This window comes from Salmo trutta, chromosome 3 (genome assembly GCF_901001165.1).
Source record: "Salmo trutta chromosome 3, fSalTru1.1, whole genome shotgun sequence".
In the NCBI taxonomy this organism is placed as follows: Eukaryota; Metazoa; Chordata; class Actinopteri; order Salmoniformes; family Salmonidae; genus Salmo; species Salmo trutta.
Window position 1 is genome coordinate 26,846,104 of NC_042959.1, and position 24,183 is coordinate 26,870,286.

At 42.4% G+C, this 24,183-nt stretch overlaps 1 protein-coding gene across 1 annotated transcript in view; it reads left to right on the forward strand.

Annotated features, from left to right (window-relative positions):
- Positions 1-24,183, forward strand: part of LOC115171327 (protocadherin Fat 4-like) — a 101,189-nt gene that overhangs the window by 49,521 nt on the left and 27,485 nt on the right. Inside the window, exons 2-6 of the mRNA XM_029728040.1 lie at positions 10,419-10,550; positions 15,114-15,375; positions 16,099-16,449; positions 17,951-18,873; positions 21,998-22,172. Of these exons, the coding sequence (XP_029583900.1) occupies positions 10,419-10,550; positions 15,114-15,375; positions 16,099-16,449; positions 17,951-18,873; positions 21,998-22,172 (1,843 nt within the window). The remainder of the gene's footprint in view (positions 1-10,418; positions 10,551-15,113; positions 15,376-16,098; positions 16,450-17,950; positions 18,874-21,997; positions 22,173-24,183) is intronic.

Consider the following 24,183-nt stretch of genomic DNA (forward strand, 5'->3'; position numbering starts at 1 on the left):
TGATCAATTGAACCGGACTTGGCTTTCCAACATGTTGTATCAGAGGTTATAGTGTTAGAAAGAGAGACGTTACTTTGCTGATGTTTCTTTTGCTCTTTTCAGGTGGAGTCTTTGCGATCACAGTAATGAGTAGGAGTAACTGATGTGTCACTTATTACTCATCTTTAATGCAGACCAGCATTGAGTTAATTAATTAGCAGCCCCCTCCACTGGTAGAAAACTGACTGACTCACTAACTCACAAAATATGTGTACTGACTATAGGGGGTAATATTCAAAGACTGCATGTCTTTCCTCCATGACCCCTTTCCAGCCCGTCACCCCATCTCTGTGCAGTCATCTTGGCACGGCTGCAAGTATGAGACATGGGGGGAAAGTGTGTGTGAATCACTCCCAGTGCTTCCACCTTTTACAATATGAGGATGGTAAGAAGGGAAATGTAGTGTGCTCTCAGGGATGCAGGCGATGCCTATACCATGGAAACCAGGTCCTATGTTTCTCCTCACCGTGCACCACACGGCTCAAGCGCACTACGATGGAGTGGCTGTTTCAGTACATTTTGTTACTGTTAGTGAGAGGGAGTGAAACCGTTGGAGTGTTCAGTGTCTGCAGTCTCCGCCTTTTTTTTTGCTTGAAGATATGGCTTGCTGAGACTACAAATTGAGCTTATGAAGTGTTTAAATCCCGCAAGGTTCCTAGTAGCTCAATGGATGAAGTGTGTGCAATTCTTCTCTTATAATTGGCAAAGGGCTGCAAGGTTTGGCCAGAAGGTTGAATGGAATGGTACATGGAGGATTTTATGAATCATCTAGAAGAATAGGAATCCACCTTACTGTGTTAAGAAATATGTGCCCTTGATTTATCGATTTGACCGACTAGACTGTGTGAACAATTCCTGTTGGATAAGAAATCCTCTCTCCAAGTTGCAGGCTTAGACGGGCGTAGACCCTGGCAAATAGTCCTCGGCCACTTAAGGTATCATAATCGACAGCATTCAGGAGTGGCTCGGCCTGTGAATCATTCATGGCAGGCATAAATAATGGAGCATAGCAGCCAGTTAGCAGCTGCAACTCGAAATAGTAGTGGCCTGAAACACAATCTTTTCCCCTGTAAACTATGTGTTTCACCTGCACCACACCGGGGCATCTGGGCCTGAGTGACAGGTTTGAGCAGGGGAACGAAACAACTCCTTCCTCCCTCCAGACCTCGCTTCATCTTCCTCCGATGAATTTTTCACCAAAGCCTCTTTGATATCTCTCCCCCAGGGGAGCTTGGGTAATGTAAACTATAATTATTTCTCATAACCGCACTTCTTCTCTAATTAGTTCACTCCTCTGAACTGGACCTTGCATTTTTTACCCATCAAGAGGACATGGGTCGGAAGATAAATATGCATTGTTTGTTGACTTTGCCGAGTCCCTCGGCTCTGCAAGTGATGTCGTCTCCCGTCTTGTTTTTACCTGGTAAAAGGTGCCCCGTCCGGGATGGCCGGCGAGGCCCAGCGTTAAGTCCAATTATCTGGACCCAAGGTCAGATCCACCACATCCTCATCCCAGACAGAGACCACTGAACAGTCCAAACCTCTGATTCAGAATCAGATTAATAAGCGGTCAGCGTGGAGACACGTTGTAATCATAGTCTTTTCAAGACTGCTCTTGGTTTTGGACAGCGTTAGTAAACATTCAGACTTACAAATCCAATTTTCATCTGGCTTTGGAATGTGTGAATGAAAATAGTTATAGCAAAGCAATGATAGTGCTCAAGTCATCAATGAGAAGTCTCTCAATTCAATTGATGTATGTTAAGCCCATCTCTGTCCAGGCGTCTTAAAGCTTTTCAAACTGGGTCATCTGTAATGGGCTGCAGCTCTTGAAAAGGGTCTGGATGGTGGCATTTGCTCATAGATCCTGCATGCGGCTTGTTTTAGAGTGGATTTGCAGGAGCACGTGAGGTCTGTTTTTCCTGTCAATGGCAGGCATGAATAGACTCCTGTATCTTCCCCCTCTTGGTTGTCCTGCGGCCTTGAAGCCAATTGTCTGCATAGTAAATGCCTGTGGGGGAAACTTCGGTTGGTGGACGTGATGCAAAGTTTATTGGTCGCGTACTAAGACTGGCCCCATTTAGTTGACTGGACGATTGTTTGGTCGATAGGCTGTTTGTTGGTCAACCAAGATTTTTTGGGGCAACCAGTGGCAAATATATATATAAAAAATGTATGGCACACAAGACACCTGTTTGACTCATGCCTGTTGGAGTGGACTAATCCATTGCGGAGGCCACGGGAATGGCACACCAGTATCACCAGTTATACGTTTACGGTTAATCATTTATAATCCACAATGTTTGTTTGGTGACGATAATTTCTGTTAATGCATTCAATATATTATTATTATTACAGTCTTACCGTTGTTATTGTAGGAATGGACACATTGTTTGCAGAGCCTAGGCTCAACAACCTAGGCTACACTTGTGAGGAAAAAGTTTTGGTTTATTTCATTCCATTTTCAATTTATTCATTGTCTTTTGTTTGGAGCGCTCCTGTCAATCTTGAGTAAGGACATGCACCTGATTACGCGTAGAACTAGGACTACCTGGCCTTTGCACAAATGTAGGCTTTTAAATGTGTCCAGTTGGAGATCTGATACTATTTATGATTGTCTTAACTCACCGTCACTGTGGATCTTCTCAAAGAAATGTTTTCTTTGCCTCTAAAAACAAATAAACAAAGTCTGTTTTTACATCCATTGATAATGATAATAGTTCCTCAATGTAGCCTATTTGAAAAATCTTTCCAGCTCTCTCCCTTTCGATAACCACTCAGCATGAAAGGGGAAAAAATGTCATAAGAAAAGGCCTGCCTGATTACTTCTTATCCCTTGTGCAAATAGCCTACAGCTGTGTGTGTCTGTCCGGAGCTCACTGGCACAGGAAACTCTGAGGACCCAGAATATTTTATACAATGTAGCAAGTTTGCTAGCACAAGCTTCAGGCCTGACCCAAGTTATTAGTTGATACAATGTTTCAAGTTCCTTGCAGACTGGCCAAGCAGAGCCAATGTGATTTATAGGATATTTATTTGTATCATATTTTTTACCTGCACGCTGCAATGTTTTTATTTGTTAGCTTTATGTAGGCTATTTTTTACATATTGGCAATGGCAATAGAAGTTACTTTTAGATTTGTATAATTTTCATTTACATATAATTTTGATTAACCACATGACATTGATTTTGAAATATGCAACTCAAAATTTGAATTTCTGTTTTTTACATTGGATAAATATAGAGACTCAGAGCTACAAAATGGTATATCTTACATGGCATTTTCGAGGAACAATGGGAAAGTAATTATGCTTTGAAAGTTGATACATTTGTAAACACACTTTTGAGAAAAGGGCCTTTGAATGTTTTGGTACCTACTGGAGACCTCTACTTTGTCTACACCCATTCAGCATTGTTCACACCCTCTTAAGCTTTAGCCCCACCCATCTCTTTAAGGATTCACATGAGGTCATGTGCTAAAGGCTAAAAGCGGTAGTAGTCTACAATAAGGAAAAATTCCAGGTAAACAGAAAGTGTCCAGATAAAAATAGATGACGCTTACCCAGATACACTTGTCTAAATTGATGGGTCATGTGAAAGAAATGCTATAACCCCCAGCCACATCCAGTGGTGGAAAAAGTACTACATTGTCATTCTTGAGTACAAGTATAAATAATTTCAAATTCCTTATATTAAACTGTATTTATAATTGTATATTAAAAAGTATAATAATTTGACGGATAGCCAGGGGCACAATGTACTTAAGTATCAAAAGTAAAAATATAAACCATTTCAACTTCCTTATATTAAGCAAACCAGACGGCACAATTGTATTATTTTTTATTGTCAGATAGCCAGGGTCACACGCCAACACTCAGACATAATTTACAAACGAAGCATTTGTATTTAGTGAGTCTGCCAGATCAGAGGCAGTATGGATGACCAGGGAAGTTCTCTTGATAAGTGTTTGAATTGGACAATTTTCCTGTCAAAATGTAACAAGTACTTTTGGGTGTCAAGGAAAACATATGGAGTAAAAAGTACATTATTTTATTTACAAATGTAGTGAAGTAAAAGTTGGCAAAAATATATATTGTAAAGTAATGTACAGATACCACATAAAACAACTTAAGTAGTACTTAAAAGTATTTTCACTTAAGTAAACATTTTTCACCACTGCCCAAATGCCTTCACACCAGCACATTAGCAAACTTTATATACTGTTACACACGCACTTATCACATAGTATTCCATACATAAGTTAAGGCCATGCAACCTGAGTTGAAACCTGAGTGAGGTACACATCTGCAGTTGAAGTCGGAAGTTTACATACACCTTAGCCAAATACATTTAAACTCAGTTTTTCACAATTCCTGACATTTAATCCTAGTACAAATTCTCTGTCTTAGGTCAGTTAGGATCACCACTTTATTTTAAGAATGTGAAATGTCAGAATAATAGTAGAGCGAGTGATTTATTTCACCTTTTATTTCTTTCATCACATTCTCAGTGGGTCAGAAGTTTACATACACTCAATTAGTATTTGGTAGCATTGCCTTTAAATTGTTTAACTTCGGTCAAACGTTTTGGGTATTCTTCCACAAGCTACCCACAATAAGTTGGGTGAATTTTGGCCCGTTCCTCCTGAAAGAGCTAGTGTAACTGAGTCAGGTTTGTAGGCCTCCTTGCTCGCACACGCTTTTTCAGTTCTGCTCACAAATTTCCTAAAGGATTGAGGTCAGGGCTTTGTGATGACCACTTCAATACCTTGACTTTGTTGTCCTTAAGCCATTTTGCCACAAGTTTGGAAGTATGCTTGGGGTCATTGTCCATTTGGAAGATCCATTTGCGACCAAGCTTTAACTTCCTGACTGATGTCTTGAGATGTTGCTTCAATATATCCTAATAATTTTCCATCCTTATGATGCCATCTATTTTGTGAAGTGCACCAGTCCCTCCTGCAGCAAAGCACCCCCCACAACATGATGCGCAGTTGGGATGGTGTTCTTCAGCTTGCAAGCCTCCCCCTTTTTCCTCCAAACATAACGATGGTCATTATGACCAAACAGTTCTATTTTTGTTTCATCAGACCAGAGGACATTTCTCCAAAAAGTACGAGATTTGTCCCCATGTGCAGTTGCAAACCGTAGTCTGGCTTTTTTATGTCGGTTTTGGAGTAGTGGCTTCTTCCTTGCTCAGCGGCCTTTCAGGTTATGTCGATATAGGACTGGTTTTACTGTGGATATAGATAATTGTGTACCTGTTTCCTCCAGCATCTTCAGAAGGTCCTTTGCTGTTGTTCTGGGATCGATTTGCACTTTTCGCACCAAAGTACGTTAATCTCTAGGAGACAGAATGCGTCTCCTTCCTGAGCGGTATGACGGCTGGGTGGTCCTATGGTGTTTATACTTGCGTACTATTGTTTGTACAGATGAATGTGGTACATTCAGGCATTTGGAAGTTGCTCCCAAGGATGAACCAGACTTGGCTGATTTCTTTTGATATTCCCATGATGTCAAGCAAAGAGGCACTGAGTTTGAAGGTAGGCCTTGAAATACATCCACAGGTACACCTCCAATTGACTCAAATGATGTCAATTAGCCTAACAGAAGCTTCTAAATCCATGACATAATTTTCTGGAATTTTCAAGGCTATTTAAAGGCACAGTCAAATTAGTGTATGTAAACTTCTGAGCCACTGGAATTGTGATACAGTGAATTATAAGTGAAATAATCTGTCTGTAAACAATTGTTGGAATAATGACTCATGTCATGCACAAAGTAGATGTCCTAACCGACTTGCCAAGACTATAGTTTGTTTAACAAGACATTTGTGGAGTGGTTGAAAAATGAGTTTTAATGACTCCAACCTAAGTGTATGTAAACTTCCCGACTTGAACTGTACATACAATCAGGGGTAAAGTGGCTGAGCAGCAGGATAACACAAAAAAATAGCAGCAACGTATGTGTTAGGAGAGAGTCATGTGAATAGAGGCACTGCAGATTGTGCTGATGACTGGACCGTCCAAACCAAGCATGAACAAAGGAATCTATATTCAGAGAGCCTGTTTCTGTCCTGCCCTTGACTTTGGTGCAGGGCGTGTGATGTCCATAGCCTCTTTGTCGCAAAACTCCCTGATCTTGTCAAAATGATGTTGTCTAGCTGTGTCCAGTCCAGATGGTGCTTTTACAGGCAGACCATCTATGGGAGGAAGGATGTCAGCATTGCGCAGCAGCTGAAACCTGGTCCTGACAGTCTGAACGCTCCTTGGAGACAACACCAGGCTCCAGAGCATCAAAGCTTTAAAACAGGGAATAACAAAAAACTCTGAAGACATTACAACCCTGCACAACATCAATTCACCTCCCAAGTTTAGATAAGAATAACCTCATACAAGTAATAATAATAATTTTTACCTGAAGTGCTGGTACTGCTTGAAGTGCTGGTACTGCTTGATCTGTGGCAGTGGCCTGAAGTACGGAGTCAGGTGTTGTTGCCAGCCATTGCTTTCCACCAGCACTGTACCATCCTCCAGTCCAACCAGCTCTGGGATGTTGACCCCTGTCACAGTACTGTTCTTCACAACACCAGCAATCTCAGACAGTGTTCACTCTGGTCTGTCTGAAGCGCTGCTTGATGAGCCTGAAGCACAAGTCAGTGGCAAACTTGGTGTGGCCTGTGATCAGGAAGTGAAGGTCCAGATTGTGGTGGAGCTTGTGCATGGTCCACCAGGCACAATACCAGAGCACAATCTTGTTTTGGCCACTGCAGTTATCACAATTTTTTATTTTTTATTTTATTTTACCGTTATTTAACCAGGTAAGTTGACTGAGAACACATTCTCATTTACAGCAACGACCTGGGGAATAGTTTCAGGGGAGAGGAGGGGGATGAATGAGCCAATTGTAAGCTGGGGATGATTAGGTAACCATGATGATATGAGGGACAGCTTGGGAATTTAGCCAGGACACCAGGGTTTATACTCTTACAATAAGTGCCATGGGATCTTTAATGACCTCAGAGAGTCAGGACACCCATTTAACGTCCCATCCAAAAGACAGCACCCTACACAGGGCAGTGGGATATATTTTAGACCAGAGGAAAGAGTGCCTCCTACTGGCCCTCCAATACCACTTCCAGCAGCATCTGGTCTCCCATCCAGGGACTGACCAGGACCAACCCTGCTTAGCATCAGAAGCAAGCCAGCAGTTGGATGCAGGGTGGTATGCTGCTGGCTTGCAGCATACCAATTCAGGTCCACACGTGTTTTCCCAACTCCATAGTTGGTGAAGAAATGGTGCATGTTGTTAATGACTGCGCTGCTGCCTTTGCTTGCTTGGGCCAGCTCTCTTTTTGATGACTGTATGACTGGTGGATTAGTCAGGCGTGTTCTACTGATTAATGCTGAAAGACAAATTATACACAAATATTTTAGATTTACTATACAATAGATGCGGAATGGCATTGAGAACATCACTACACACAGTTCATACAGGTATTGTTAGCTACTGTAGCTAGCCAGCCATCTAACGTCAGCTGGCTAGCTAATAGCAAGCTTTAACTAGCAATACAAACCAATTGTCATAGCTAGCTGAAGTTAACCAATAAGTTCAATATTAGCCAGCTAACATTAGGCTATAACTAGCAATGCGAAATGGCATTCTGAGAAAACATCACTAACGTTACACACACTTCATACACATAAGTTAATGTTAGCTAGCAAACCAGCCACCTAACCTCAGCTAATGTTAGCTAGCAAACAGCAAGCTTTAACTTGGGATCTTTTGTTTATACATGTCACATTAACGTTAGCTAGCTAGCTAAAAAAGGAACTATAATCCCAATCCATAGAGTAACGTTACTAACAATACAAACCGATTGTCGTAGCAAACTAAAGTTAACCAAATAACGTTAGGTTCGTTGTTAGTTAGCAAGTCAGCCATCAAACTTCAGGTGGCTTGCTAACAGCAAGCTTTAGTTTGCAATGAAACAACTTTCTGGCAAAATTAGAAACGCATAATATCTGAATCTGTAGCTAGATTCTTACCTGTATACATGGATGAAAGCTTCACGGCAGACTGCAACCGCTTTTATAAGACAGCCTGTGTTGTTTTCGTTTAGTTTGCACAGCTTGTTTGGCCCGTTGTGTTCCACTGATTTCAAAACGTGTTATAAAATGAGAGAGTCAGCATTGCATGGCATGATCGTCATCCAGAAAGTAGTCCATCACAACTTTTTCCCACTGACCTTTGTCGATAGCGCCTTATAAATTCAGGGAAGCAATGTTATTGAGAGCAGTAGCAACATATTTGCAATTGTCCATGGCTAACATAATATCTTTCGAGAAAATTGCAGTAGGAAGGATTATTTACGCATTACGAGCAGCTTGTTTTATAGACACAAGATACAACACTGCAGACCAATCCAAACTCATCTCTCGGCATGTCCAGCCCAATCATTATCGCAGCCAATCATGGCTAGCAGGAATGTTGCTGACTTTTTCTTTGGCTAAACCAACTAGGCTCGTAATTTAACAATTTAATTTGTATTTACAGATGACATACACGTTTGATATTAAGGCACATGAAAGTTCACATGTTCGAGAAGGCATTTCTGCCAAAAACGCATTTTGATGAAAAATATATTTTTTACGTTCAAAAGGCGCTCCTGTGAAGTCGTGATTTGCGACATACGCCTAGTTTCCTGAATTGGGTCACATATGAAGACTATTCTAAATTATTTTGAGATACGAAGACATATAAATTAAATGAAACTGTTCCACAAAAATATGCATATGAAAATCATAACTGGCACGCAGATCAGTAGAAATGGTATGATAACTTGGCACTCCAAATGGAAAAGGTTGTCGACTGCTGGTGTAGCCTATTATCGGCAACTTCAAGAGTTTAATGGCAGAATCTGTGAAGGCCAGCAGCAGCGGGCAGCGGGAGGAGGAGGGTTGGGAACAGATTTTTTTTATTCTGGCTAGACTATATTGATCTCTGGCTCCCTCTTTAGTAATTTGTCTTAATTTTTAATCGCAATGCTTAAAGTATCAGACAAGCTCAGTAGCCTACATATAGTTGATTTTATTCAAACATAGGGTGTGTCTATATATGGAAAAATTCATGTTTTAAAATTTCGACCAATCGATTCGTCGAAAGAACACACGACTCTCGGTCGACCAAGATACTTTTTTGTTGGGGCAGGCCTATTGCGTACACAGATTTGCAGATGTTATTGCAGGTGCAGCGAAATGATAATGTTCCTAGCTCCAACATTGCAGTAATATCTAAATCCTTATGTCTCTAACTCCAACAGTGCTGTAATATCTCAATGATTATGTTTCTAGCTCCAACAGTGCTGTAATATCTAAATCCTTAAGTTTATAACTCCAACAGTGCTGTAATATCTACATTATTATGTTTCTTGCTCCAGCAGTGCTGTAATATCTCAATGATTATGTTTCTAGCTCCAACAGTGCTGTAATATCTCAATGATTATGTTTCTAGCTCCAACAGTGCTGTAATATCTCAATGATTATGTTTCTAGCTCCAACAGTGCTGTAATATCTACATTATTATGTTTCTTGCTCCAGCAGTGCAGTAATATCTAAAGGATTATGTTTCTAGCTCCAAAAGTGCAGTTATATTTAAATCCTTATGTTTATAGCTCCAAAAGTGCAGTAATATCTAAATCCTTCTGATTCTAGCTCCAACAGAGCAGTAATATCTAGCAGCACAATATCAATATACACATGATCCAAAAGGTGTATATATATTGTTTTTGGGGCCTATTGCGCCTCAGCAACACACATCAACCCGCTCAGTGGCAGATTCAACTGGAGGACTGAATAAGACTGCATAGAGATGCAAATAATTACCATAATCACTGTCAACATTAATGGAGATGGCAACGCTGGAGAATTCAAACCCGACTTTTCCATATTTATAGAAGCAATAAACAAAGAATGCAAACGGAAATGTCTGTTATGATTCAAAGTGAAGACTGTTTACTGGCATTGAAATGCATATTTGGGTTAGGGGATGAGATTGGATTGTGGAGTATGAGTGGAAATGAGTGGAACTGTCCCAGTCTAATGCATTGATAACTACACATCAAACTACCATTGATCTCTACACTTGACATTAAAATAAGACTATTCAGAATGTGAATATGAAACACTTGACATTTCAGTAACTCTCCTCTCCCCAGCCCGCTGCAGTTTTATGAAGAGTGGAAGAATGATCACTTGTCCCTGCTGGGCGCATATCTGTCAGAAATGCGAGCAGGACGTTTCACAGTGAACCTAACGGCTATAGCAGGCATTGTTTGGCACTGTTTTCATGGAAATGGTGGTGTTTTTCTTTCTCTCCAGGTGGAAATTACGCTCCAGGACGTCAACGACAACCCACCTGTTTTCCCGAACGATCTTCTTGACGTGACCATCGAAGAGAACATCAGTGATGGCTTCAAGATAATGCAGCTAACAGCCACAGATGCAGATGAGGTAAAGTCTCCCAGGATTGGCCTTTTCTATATTCTGTCTGTGCGGATGCCTATTTGAATGAAACTCTGGCAGATAACTCCCCCGTCCCCTATGCTAGAGGGAAGGATCAGCCAAAAGGCAGCCATTACAAAAAGCAAATGTACAAGGCATACCGTCGTTATCTCTGTGTTACCATCAAAATGTATGTTTTTTTATGTACATCTTGACTAGATTTGGTGCCGTACTTAAATCTAAAGTGCTCAACCTCCTAAATACATTCTATTGCTCTTATCTGGAAATGAGCAGATGTGAGCCTCTGTTAGGGGATTTCTTAAAGTGGCTGCAGGTAGAAACGTAGTTTCCAATATCCCAAAAATTAAATAAGAATTCCGTCCAATTAATGCGCTCTGAAATTATTTTACCAAGTATCCGACCACAGCCACTGGCGTAACGCAGTTTGATCAGTCACATTCCTGAAGCCCAAGAAACAAACACTTAGCGTACTAGTATATATGGAAATGAAAAAGGTTTATGAATGACTTTTTGCAGGGTTACTGTCAAAATTATTTATTAAGTAAAAAAAAATTGACAATCGATGATGGGCGCATGGGCCTCCAGTGCTCGTGCACCCTCAATCCTTGAGGGGGCTGCAGGGTTGTCTGGTACACCAGTGACCACAACTTGTAGTTGGAGAAATTACAGCACTTTTTCTTGCTCACACACACAGACACACACGGTCCCCAGCGATCACGTGTTTTGACGTTACCTGAGATGGCTAGGGGCCACGGGTGTCACCAAGCCCTGAGGAGAGCAGCTAACGATTGGCTCCTCGCGCCGGGCAGATTGTCCCTCCGCGGGCCTCTGTAGTTCACATTACATCACTGGCTTCACCCTTGATTAGAAAAAGGCTCCATCTTTCGCAGCTTAGGCAGGATGTGGACATAAAATCCAGCACTGAGCGAAAATCAGGTCCTCCCAGCATCTCCAAGGCCTGCGGTTCCTTGGCCCTGCCAATGAGACAGGGGAGCTGAATGGAAAGAACTGGGGCCATTGTGAGGAGGGATTAGTGTGTGAGAGAATATGCACTCATACTTAACGTTAACTTATGAGGCCACACATTTTTATTACACAGCTGTTACCTCACCAACCTCGCCAGTTAGAATGTGAGAAAAATCATGCACAGTCCATTTCTGGAATGGTCATTGTATTCGGAATAGAACATTGACTGTAAACCCTGGAGTCAGGTCAATATTTTGACTAATAGGGCGTTGTAAGGACATTTGAGTAACTTCTCTTGGACTCAAGTGAACTTGAACTCGGAGCTCTGATCTTGAAGGATTTTAAATGAAATGGACTTGGACGGTTTCCGTTATTTTCTTTATCACTTTTTCCTCATAGTCAAAATCAAAGGGAATAAAGACTTGAGCTGTGTTCCAGTAGTATCGAATAGCTGCCTTCCCTTGACTCCTCTCTTTCATGACCACTGATCCAAAAGTACCTGAAAGGGGAAAGCAATATGATGAAACCTATCCAGTCATTTTACCTAGTATGGGTCATGAAGGAAATTATAGTTGGAAAAGGCACTTGTTTAGAGTATTGGGACGCAGCCTCGGACAAAGTAGTTGCACTCAGATATGATCATTAAACTGAACTCCAGATAAAGTTGGCCAATTTCTGCCCACATCCTAACGCAGGAAGCGCAAGTTGCGCTGGCACTAAGTGTATGGAATGCATTCAGGCCCTGTTCAGAAATCCCCATGTGATCCATGGAGCCGTAACCAGGCGTGGCAAGCTGTTGGCCAGCTAACTGGCTGAATTCAGACATCATAATGATCCCATCCAATTGAACAGTGCTACATATGGGAGTCATGTGTGAGCATATTAAAATGCTGTTTCTATGCATCTGTTTTTCGCTACTCCCGAAACGAAGGGAACGGTTGCATTCAGTTTGGAAAAGAAAAAGAATAAAGCTTTGCTCTCTCCTGTAATGAAGGCCTCTTTTGGAGAAAATGGTTCTCACCTGATTATTTGAAAGAATAGAAAAAAAGCTGCACTTTTTGTCTTTTTGGAGAGAACATTCTCGTTTTATTAGCATTCTGACACAGAGTGGAAAATATGCAGGTACCAAAAGCGATCCTAACTAGGAAAAGTATCTTGAACAATGGGTGCTAAAGAAGCAAAACAACAACGTAACAGCCAAAAAGACTGCTGAAAATACAAATGAGCGTGACTGAAGTGAGTTCCTACAAGACAGTTACTGGCTTGTATGATGTACCCTACATGTAAATACACAGTCAACAGTCCTAGGGGGGAAGATAACTTTCAAAGATCCTTCTTTTGGTACTGTGCATCACCTACACATTTAGTTCTTAAATGACTGTATCAGTTTAGATTGATGGATTGTAAATAGAAGCATTAGACCACATCACCTCTCAACACGTTGCTGTGATTGGACTTTTAACACCTGTCTTGTGATTGGCTCACACGGCCTAGTCTTGTTTCAGGACAAGGCCGCTTCTCGACAGCTCTAGGAGTCTCTCTCCTCACCCCGAGCTGCTGCTGCAACTCATCTGCTAAATGAGTTTCCTTATGCCCAAGTCTGGCCCGGAATCCTGCTCTTTAATTGGTTGCCCCCCCACCCCCCTCTTTCTTCCCTCTGTGCCTTGGAACGGCTGTAAACTAGTCAGTCTTTTTACAAGGGAAGGTCAGGGGAATGGTCAGTGTCAGGGGGAGACGTTGGACCGCTACTCCTCTCCTCCTCTCTCCTTTTGGTCCCCCTACTCCTCTCCCCTCCACTCCCCCTCTTTCCCTACTCCTCCACCTCTTTTCTAACCCCCTACTCCTCTCCCCTCCCATCCCCCTCTTGTTCCCTCTCCTCCTCTCTCATTTTGAACCCTATCAGAGAATTAATTAGCAGACGAAGGGTGTCTGGTTCCAGTTTGCAGCCCAGGTGGCTGATGGGAATCCCAGATCAAGCATTCCGATTGATGACAGGGGCCTGTTAGATGAACACAACCTCAATCTGACCTCTCACAAAGAAATGAACCACTCTGTAGGTCTGGGAATGAGAATGGGCTCTCTGGAATTGCAATGGGGGTAACTCACAATGATGAGGTTTTTGTCCTTGGTAAACTAGCAATAAACTATTACTACTTACTAAATGGGAGATACATCAACTTTATTTTATTGCGTCAACTCCATTTTATTGTATATTGTCAAGATCAAAAGTACCCTTGAAATCACCCTGAAATGAAAGATGTTTTTAGCTTTTGACAAGTCAAAACATAATTCCTCTGTTGAAAAGTGGTAGCTTTTGAAGTTGACTTTTTTCCCTCGCTTAGCATCAGACATCAGGAGAGAGTCACCTGCTCTGGTATTGTGCTCAGCACAAACATAAATGTCAAGCTCTGTCGCCACTGTTATTCAGTTGTCATACCACGTTCAGTCCTCTACTCCAATTGCAAAGGACCACTATGGCTTTCACATGTGTACTGGGTTGTACTTGTCCAAGGTATCAAGGGATCTATTAGTTGCGTTTATAGAGGAACTCTATAGCCCCAGAGTTCAAAGACCAAGAGTAAGGCCCAAGAGAATACTGCCATTCAGCTCCTGTGAGTTTTTCTTTCCACCCATATGACCATTCTATTCTGTGAGGAGCTTGCTAAGTGATGCGTTTGCGATATATTTCACTCATTGAGATTTCTAATATAATAATGTCTAATCTATTAGCCGTATTTGATAAAAGTGTGAACGTGCGCAGTGGGTGGTTGTGAACATGAATTTCACTCTCACAAAGAAAGTAGTATGATGTCCCTCTCTCCCCCTTCAGGACTTTGACTAACCATAACCCTTAACCTATGTTAATCATCACGGTCTCATGTAAAAGGATCCGCCCCTTTTTTTCAATTTTCGCCTAAAACTGCCTGTAGCTCAGGACCTGAAGCAAGGATATGCATATTCTTGATACCATTTGAAAGGGAACATTTTCAAAGGGAAACAGTTTGTGGAAATGTTAAATTAATGTAGGAAAATATAACACATTAGATGTGGTAAAAGATAATACAAAGAAAAAATGATTTTTTAAAATGTCTTTTGTACCATCATCTTTGAAATGCAAGATAATTATTCCAGCCCAGGCACAATTTAGATTTTTGCAACTAGATGGCAGCAGTGTATGTGCACAGTTTTAGACTGATCCAATGAACCTTTGCATTTCTGTTCAAAATTTTGCATCAAGACTACCCAAATGTGCCTAATGGGTTTATTAATACATTTTCAAGTTCATAACTGTGCACTCTCCTCAAACAATAGCATGGTATTCTTTCACTGTAATAGCTACTGTAAATTGGACAGTGTAGTTAGAATAACAAGAATTTAAGCTTTCTGCCAATATCAGATATGTCTATGTCCTGGGAAATTTTCTTGTTACTTACAACCTCATGCTAATCACATTAGCCTACGGTACCTCAACCGCCCCGCGGGGGACCCACTGATCCTATAGAGGTTATTAAAGCCTCATAATAAAAAATCTATACTGAATCTTTCTGCCGTTAGAAATAACCAATTATATTTGTATTTCTTCAGGGTCCTAATGCGCTGGTGACCTACACCATTATCAGCGGTGCCGATGACAGTTTCCGGATCGACCCGGAATCGGGGGACCTGATCGCCACCAAGAGACTGGACCGGGAACGTCGCTCCAAGTACTCCCTGCTGGTCCGAGCCGACGATGGAAAGCAATCCTCAGATATGAGGCTGAACATCACTGTCAGTGACGTCAACGATCACACGCCTAAATTCTCCCGTGGAACGTACTCCTTCGACATTCCCGAGGATATGACACCAGGTAAAAGGCTTACTGTCACATGGCGTTGCTTGTAACTGCCAGGTTCTTTCATGCTTACTCAGTGTGAAAGTTCACAAATTAATTTCTGCTAAAGTTTATGCCATTCCACGTGAATGTGGTCTATCTATATCTTAAAGGCTTTTAATGCAAACGTTTTGCTAGTTAGCTAGGTCAATAAAGGTTGTAACACTTTATTTTAAGTGTTTATGAATCATTATTCCCATATTTGTAAATGTTAGATAGTCACACATGTATATATAGTTCGTTAAACATCCTTTGTTGTGTGCTTGTTCTATTACCAGGTACTGCGGGAATGTCTACCAATGGCATGCCCATCTTTTTGTAAGAAATTACACTAGTCACTCAAAACATTTGAAGTATTTCTACATTATAAATGGCAATCACTTTAGATTAGGGACTGCAAAAATACTTTAATAATGATTAGTAAATGGTTTATTAATGTGGGAGTAATTATTAATAAATGGTGAACACACAATTTATATATTCCTTATAAATGGTTTATTACAAACCATTAAAATAAAGTGTTACCGGGACATTGAATCTGTTCATCAAACTGTGGCACTTGGAAATATGAAATATGTTGTATTTTTTTTATATGGCAGTTGAAGGAGTTGGTAGGCAAACGTGAGGGAATCCCAATCCAACAATCCAAAAACCCTCTCAAATGCTCACTGTCTGACTGTCTGCTTCTTGACTTGTCAGGCTCCATCGTGGCGGCGATCCTGGCTAGTGACTCGGACTCGGGGGTGAACGGCGAGATCACGTACTCCCTGGAGGAGGACGACGAAGACGAGACCTTCCTGCTCAACCCCATCACGGGGGTCTTCAACGTCACGCGGCCCCTGGACTATGAATCCCAGCAGTACTACATCCTGACCGGGAGGGCCCAGGACGGCGGTGGTCAGGCCAGTGCGGTCAGGGTCTACTTCAACGTTCTGGACGTCAATGACAACCCTCCCGTCTTCAACGCCACCTCTTACAGCACTTCGGTCACCGAGAGCCTCCCCCCTGGCTCCAGTATCATCACCGTAGGGGCCAGTGATGCAGATGACGGTATGTATGTCCCTTCTGTCAGTTGCTGATTTCCATAATAGGATAATCTGCCACACCGATGACGTAAACGGATGGTTCATGAAAAATGCAGGTGAACATGGTCAATATAGCATGGCCCATAACTATTTTTCTATGACGTAATACCTGTAATGATCATGCAGTGAAGGCAGTTAGCTAAACATAACATTAAGTCATATATTTATTTTCCATTTTTCATTCCTGTCACATTGGAATCATGGTGTGAAATACGGTCCACTAGGCTTGAGGAATTTATCCATTTCAGGTGGTTACGTTAGACTGCTTCATGCTATTATAACAGCCCTGCCGTCCCTTTCCGACTGCAATTACCACTCTGACCATACCAGGCCTAATGCGGTTACTGTGACCCACATTCCTGGGGCAGAAGCCTGTCTTGTGTCTCCCAACGTCAGGCTTCCTCTCCTCCACTGTCCACTTGCTCTCATTGACCCTCACTGTCGATAGTCAGTCACCGTTCTCTCTCTGTGACCTCAACGTTCTCTCAATGTTCTCTCTGTGTTATCTCAAATTTCTCTCAACGTTCTCTCTCTGTGATCACAACGTTCTCTCAATGTTCTCTCTGTGCGATCTCGACATTCTCTCAACGTTCTCTCAACGTTCTCTCTCTGGGATCTCAATGATCCCTCTGTGTTATCTCAATGTTCTCTCAATGGTTTCTCTGTGTTATCCCAATGTTCTCTCAGCGTTCTCTCTGTGTTATCGCCCCCCCACACTCCAGTAAACACGTCTGGAGTGTGGGAAGGTGCTGGGCCGCTTTCCACATGAATACCCCAATGACTTGAATTACAGATGCAAAATTTAAGCTCGTTTTCCACCGGCTCCAGGGGAGGAACAAGGATTAAGCTAGATTTCAAGGTCTAATAGTTTGCATTTGTGCGGTTTCTGTAGTTAGTTATTTCATTGAAATGAGTGTTTCGATTGTGAGGGAAATCCCAAAATTGTAGAATGCGGCCTACCAGTAAAGGAGGTGATTTTAAGTTGCTGTGCGGTTTCTCTTTGGAAAATGATCAATTACCCTGCATAAAGGCATCCTCCGTTTGGAGGAAGAAAGTGGAAGGCTGCTGAGACAGGTGTTTTTGTGAAGACATTAAGACAATATTTGGAAATGCATGTTGATAGCGAATATAACATTAGAATTCAGACATACAGCATGTAACGGTCATAAACAACCTGGCATCAACAGATGTCAGTCCAAATTATCTACGCTTGATTTGTTTTAGGTACAGTACAGTATATCACATGACATGTTCTCTGTGATATTTTAAGGTAATCTAATCCTACCCCTTTCAGATGAATACTTCTCGACTTGAAACAGAAAGAGCCATTATACTGTAACTACCCCCTACCATAACAAACAACTGAAGCAAGCACACAAAGCTTCCTCAGAACTTCACATTTTCTAGTAGAAGTAACTAACGCAAGGTAACCAACTCCAAATCTATTGCTATGGCTTGTCTTCCAGGTCCGAATGCCCAGCTACTCTACTCCATCGCATCGGGAGATCCTCAGAGCCAGTTTGACATCACCAAATCTGGGGTACTCCAGACCAGAAAGGCCTTGGACCGGGAGGCCCAGTCCTTCTACAACCTGGTGGTCATTGTCCACGACCTGGCCCTCGCCCCCATGACTCGCTACACCAGCACGGCCCAGGTGTCTATCATCCTGCTGGACGTCAACGACTGCCCGCCAACCTTCACCTCCCAGAAGAGGACCTATATCCAGGAGAATACTCCAGTGGACACGGTGGTCTTCACTGCCCAGGCCATTGATGCAGACAGCGGGCCCAACAGCTACGTGGAGTACTCCCTGAAAAGCCCCTTTGCGAACAAGTTCAGCATAGGAACTATCAGTGGAGACGTGAGGCTGGTGGGCGAACTGGACCGGGAGGAGATGTCCAATTATACATTGACTTTGGTGGCCAAGGATAAGGGCGAGCCGCCGCTGTCTTCAGCCATGGATGTGACGATGCTGGTGCTGGACGTCAACGATAATACGCCCAGTTTCTCGCAGAACATCTACGACATCGAGATTGAGGAGGACACGCTGACGGGCTCCGACGTCATCCAGGTGTTTGCCAGCGACGCTGATGAGGGAACCAACGGGCAGATCCGTTTCTCCATCGCTGGGGGCAACATCAACTCTGATTTCAGGATTGACTCGGTCACCGGATGGATCTCGGTGGCCAAGCAGCTGGACCGAGAGGTACGGTCGTCTTATTCGTTGGTGGTCCAGGCTGCCGACCGTGGAAGCAGCTCGAGGGTGGACCGCGCCACAGTCAACATTGTGCTGTTGGATGTGAACGATTGCCCGCCGGTGTACCAGCTCTCTCCTTACTCTGTGAACGTTCAGGAGAACGTGGGGAGTCTCCCCAGCAACATACTACAGGTCAGTGAGGTCTTTCACTTTTAGTCATTCTAGACAATCATGGTCAAACATTATTGACATTTCTGGACTGGGAATTTAAGTCTCATAAACAAAGCACTAATTCCTATGCCAGGCTTTAGACCTTCAACAAGTTAATGGCTTAACTTCATTTCTAGGAATATTAATCCATGAAGTATGTATGGTATCAGTTTACAAACTGAGCTGACAAGGTAAACATCTGTCATTCTTCCCCTGAACAAGGCAGTTAACTCACTGTTCCTCGGAAGCAGAAGTCATTAAAAATAAGAATTTGTTCTTAACGGACTTTCCTAGTTAAATAAATAAAAAAACATCAGGCACGGTGGTCCTGATTTTGCAAATAGGCAATAAAAAGATAAAGAATGATAGCAATGAGTGCTGCTAGTTTCACTCTTTTTTAGATTAAAAATTATTGCTTTAGAAAATTTCTTTGAGGTAATACAATCCAAAGTATCAAATTGAAGTGAATGAGAAAGGACGTCTCCACTGCAGCGAGCATACACACAATGGACCTGTCTCCACTGCAGAGCAGACATACATAGAACCTGTCTCCACTGCAGAGCAGACACACAAAGGACCTGTCTCCACTGCAGAGCAGACACACATAGAACCTGTCTCCACTGCAGAGCAGACACACAAAGGACCTGTCTCCACTGCAGAGCAGACACACAAAGGACCTGTCTCCACTGCAGAGCAGACACACATAGAACCTGTCTCCACTGCAGAGCAGACACACATAGAACCTGTCTCCACTGCAGAGCAGACACACAAAGGACCTGTCTCCACTGCAGAGCAGACACACAAAGGACCTGTCTCCACTGCAGAGCAGACACACAAAGGATCTGTCTCCACTGCAGAGCAGACACACATAGAACCTGTCTCCACTGCAGAGCAGACACACATAGAACCTGTCTCCACTGCAGAGCAGACACACAAAGGACCTGTCTCCACTGCAGCGCAGACACACAAAGGACCTGTCTCCACTGCAGAGCAGACACACATAGAACCTGTCTCCACTGCAGAGCAGACACACAAAGGACCTGTCTCCACTGTAGATCAGACACACAAAGGACCTGTCTCCACTGTAGATCTGTCATGCCTGCTCCCACTCTCCCTCCCTGGCGCTCAAGGGCGCCGGGCTGCCCTGCATTACGCACTCCTGTCACCATCATTACGCACACCTGCTTCCCTCGTCACACACATCAGCGATTCATTGCACTCACCTGGACTCAATCTCCTGTGTTATTTCCTTCCCTATATCTGTCTGTTCCTCAGCTCTGTTCCCCGCTTCAGCATTGATTGTCGTATGTCTTTGTATTACCCAGTTCAGATGCTGTTCCTGTCCTGTTCCATGTCTGTGCTAAATTAAGTGTTCAACTCTCCGTTCCTGCTTCTCATCTCCAGCGTCAGTTCTTACAAGATCAGACACACAAAGAACCTGTCTCCACTGCAGAGCAGACATACAAATGACCTGTCTCCACAGTAGAGCAGACACACAAAGGACCTATCTCCACTGCAGATCAGACATACAAATGACCTGTCTCCACAGTAGAGCAGACACACAAAGGACTTGTATCCACTGGAGAGCAGACACACAAAGGACCTGTCTCCACTGTAGATCAGACACACAAAGTATCTGTCTCCACAACAGAGCAGACAAACAAAGGACCTGTCTCTACTGCAGACACACAAAGGATCTGTCTCCACTGCAGAGCAGACACACAAAATACCTGTCTCCACTACAGCGAGCAGACACACAAAGGACCTGTCTCCAATGCAGACACACAAATGACCTGTCTCCACTGCAGAGCAGAATCACAAAAGACCTGTCTCCACTGCAGAGCAAACACGCAAAGGACCTGTCTCCACTGCAGACACACAAAGGACCTGTCTCCACTGCAGAGTAGACACACAAAGGACCTGTCTCCACTGCAGCGTGCAGACACACAAAGGACCTGTCTCCACTGCAGACACATAAAGGACCTGTCTCCACTGCAGAGTAGACACACAAAGGACCTGTCTCACTGCAGTGTGAAGACACACAAAGGACCTGTCTCCACTGCAGCTAGCAGACACACAGAGTGTAGCTTGTGTGTCCTACAAGGACACACAAGGAAAGTATTTTGCAGATGTGTGGAAACAGCTCCAGCAGCGGTGGGTCGCCACACAAGAACATGTCCCAATGCCAACCTGATGTGGCCCTCTATCTGTGCCCCGGCGGGCATTAACGGCAGCGCCCATAATGCACTGGCACCAGCAGTGTAAAGTACTTAAGTAAAAATACTTTAAAGTACTACTTAAGTAGTTTTTTGGGGTATCTGTACTTTACTTTACTATTTATATTTTTGCCTACTTTTACTTTACTACATTCCTAAGAGAAAATAATGTACTTTTTACTACATACATTTTCCTTGACACCCAAAAGTACTCATGACATTTTCACATGAAAATGGTCAAATTCACACACTTAACATCCCTGGTCATCCCTACTGCCTCTGATCTGGCGGAATCACTAAACACAAATGCTTCATCTGTGAATTATTTCTGAGTGCTGGAGTGTGACTCTGGTTATCCGTCAATAAAAAAATGTAATCGAAATTGTGTCGTATGGTTTGCTTAATTTAAGAAATGTTAAATGGTTAACACTTTACTTTTGATACTTAAGTACATTTTAGCAATTCCATGTACTTTTGATACTTAAGTATATTTAAAACCAAATACGTTTAGACTGTTACTCAAGTAGTATTTTACTAGGTGACTTTCACTTTTACTTTAGTCATTTTCTATTAAGGTATCTTTACTTTTACTCAAGTATAACAATTGAGTTTTTTTTCCACCACTGACTGGCACTCACAAATGAGTCCTTTTGGTCTGAAGATTTATGCCCAACCTTACGGCATAAGGAGAGGAGGTTGGAAAAGACCAATATCATATCTGACATTTTTTTGGCACATTTTCTGTAATGTCTATCCTCCCAGACAGATGTTACAGTCTTATATTTTTCTGATCTGAGAAAAATCTATTTTTACGGTGTCCATATTAGGATAGCCTCAGAGTCATAAGGAGTGCTTCACTCTGACTGATCCGTCTCATCTTTGCTCTCTAGGTTATGGCCAGGGATGATGATCTGGGTTCCAATGGCCAGCTGAGTTACATGCTGAGTGGTGGGAACGAAGAAGGAGCCTTCAGTCTGTCGTCCAATGGTCAGCTGATCCTCACCCAGACCATGGACCGCGAGGCTCAGGGGAACTACACCCTCATCATCACGGCAACCGACTCCGGTAAGAATAGCTGAGAGCGGTCAACTTGTAATCTTGAAGTGCTTCTAGCGTTTTGACACGACAGCATGAAGATGGACAGCGACTGTTTTATTATGTGTCGTCATCCGTTGGCGTTCGAAGTGCACTCCTGTGCTAAATGCATACCATATTCAACATGTTCAACTTAGTGTCTATCATCTCCTTGAAAAGAGAGCTGATATCTGGCGAAGGAAGAGCGATGCTCCGTAGGATGCATCTGTGTTCCATCACATGGACATAGACCCAAGAATCTTGACATAAAGCAAATATTTCAACAAATCATGGAGTTCATTCTTATTTCACACTGTAAGCTACGCATTGTTTTGTCATGCAAATGTCAATATAGGGGATACTATGTTTGACGGTATATCGTGTCGTTTTTTACAGCTAGTTGTCTGTACCTGCACCGAAACTCCAGTGTTTTTCTTTCATCGCTTGTTCTCCAGCTTCTTTTTAAATAGGGAGCCAATTTGTTTCCAGCACTTTTATTTCCATGACTGATCAAAACTCATTTTCTCATGCTCTCTCTTGTCCGTCTGCAGCAGACATATGGTGAGCAGTACATCTAATCGCAATAAATTGGAACATCGAATCGCAATACAATTACTGTATCGAATATGGAATCACAATACATATCGTACCGGCACCTAAGTATCGTGATAATATGATATTGTGAGGTCCCGGGTAATTCCCTGCCCTAATTATTTCCCCTCAAGGCTTTTTAAGTATATCCCGGAAAACCTTGTTGCAGCATTTGATAGAATAGGGCCCTTCTCTGTTTGTTTGGATACAGTGGTGGAGCTTGTTTTATCCAGATAAAAGGTTAGGTTGTTATTCCATAGAGGTCAGTAAATGTGCAGTTAAGCGAGTACATGCGTATCCTCATCCGAGCCAAATCACATGGTATGGAAGTTAAGTATATGTTTCTTTGGTCTACTCTGGCATGGCCATCATGGTGAAAGGGTGGTTCTGTTTCATTCCTGGACTGACCATGTGACCAGTAGTAATGATGGGTATTTTTGACTTGGCATTGACTTTGGTGAGAAATTTTACAGTAAAGAGATTCACTCTCTGTAGTGTGTGATAATGTTGGCTAGTGTGCATTAGGATAATGGATTATAGTAGGCGCTTCCCTCTTTGCAATGTCTCAAAGGTGTATTGTGTCAGACCCTGGGTGGCATCTTGCCCCAATCTTTGTTTTGGACATGTGCAAAGGATTTAAAGGCACAATCTATAACTTTAATATCCAGCCAAACGTACTGCCTCTGCACTTGCCTTTTAAAACTGTGGCAGAGACAAAGCCATGAAATGTGACACAACTATACTTATTTTGTTTGATTTGTTACTTACAATAGCCTCAAATTCAGATATTTTGAATATCATGATTAACTAGACAATTCTAAACCAATTATGACAATTATTGTGTTCCTTTTTTTATCTGCTCCAACTATGCCATTGCTTAATGCCCTGTCAACAAATGCAAAATATTTTGATAGAACATTTTGGAAGTTTTACCAAGGAAAATGCAAAAAGAGGGATTTGAGACGAATATTGAAAAAGCCATAATCACAGTACAGTTGAAATGACTCTGTTGAGGCTGAGGGTGAGACAGGGAGGGAAATTGTTATCTCATTTACTATCTGGCAGGACATCTTTAAGGTAGATGTTGAATATGCTAATTTTAACTATTTGTTTACTGCAAGACCACTTCTTAAAAGGTTAGTTACAGTAGTTTTGGAAAGTGTTTTAACTGCACAATTCAGAACTAGCTGTCTTGTCAAATTGATGATGACTTTGGGTGACTTAAAGTTGGCCTATGATTAGTTATGTGTAGTTAAAATATGGTTGATGTGTGGATCATGGAATGAATTCCACTTCAGGGCTTGTTTTGCACCTCTGTCTTGTGGCTGCCACTCTTTCAGGGTCTGTCTGAGGGTTTCATCGAAGGTAAGCTCATTAACCGGTGGCTGAGTGGAATTTCAGGGCCAACTCT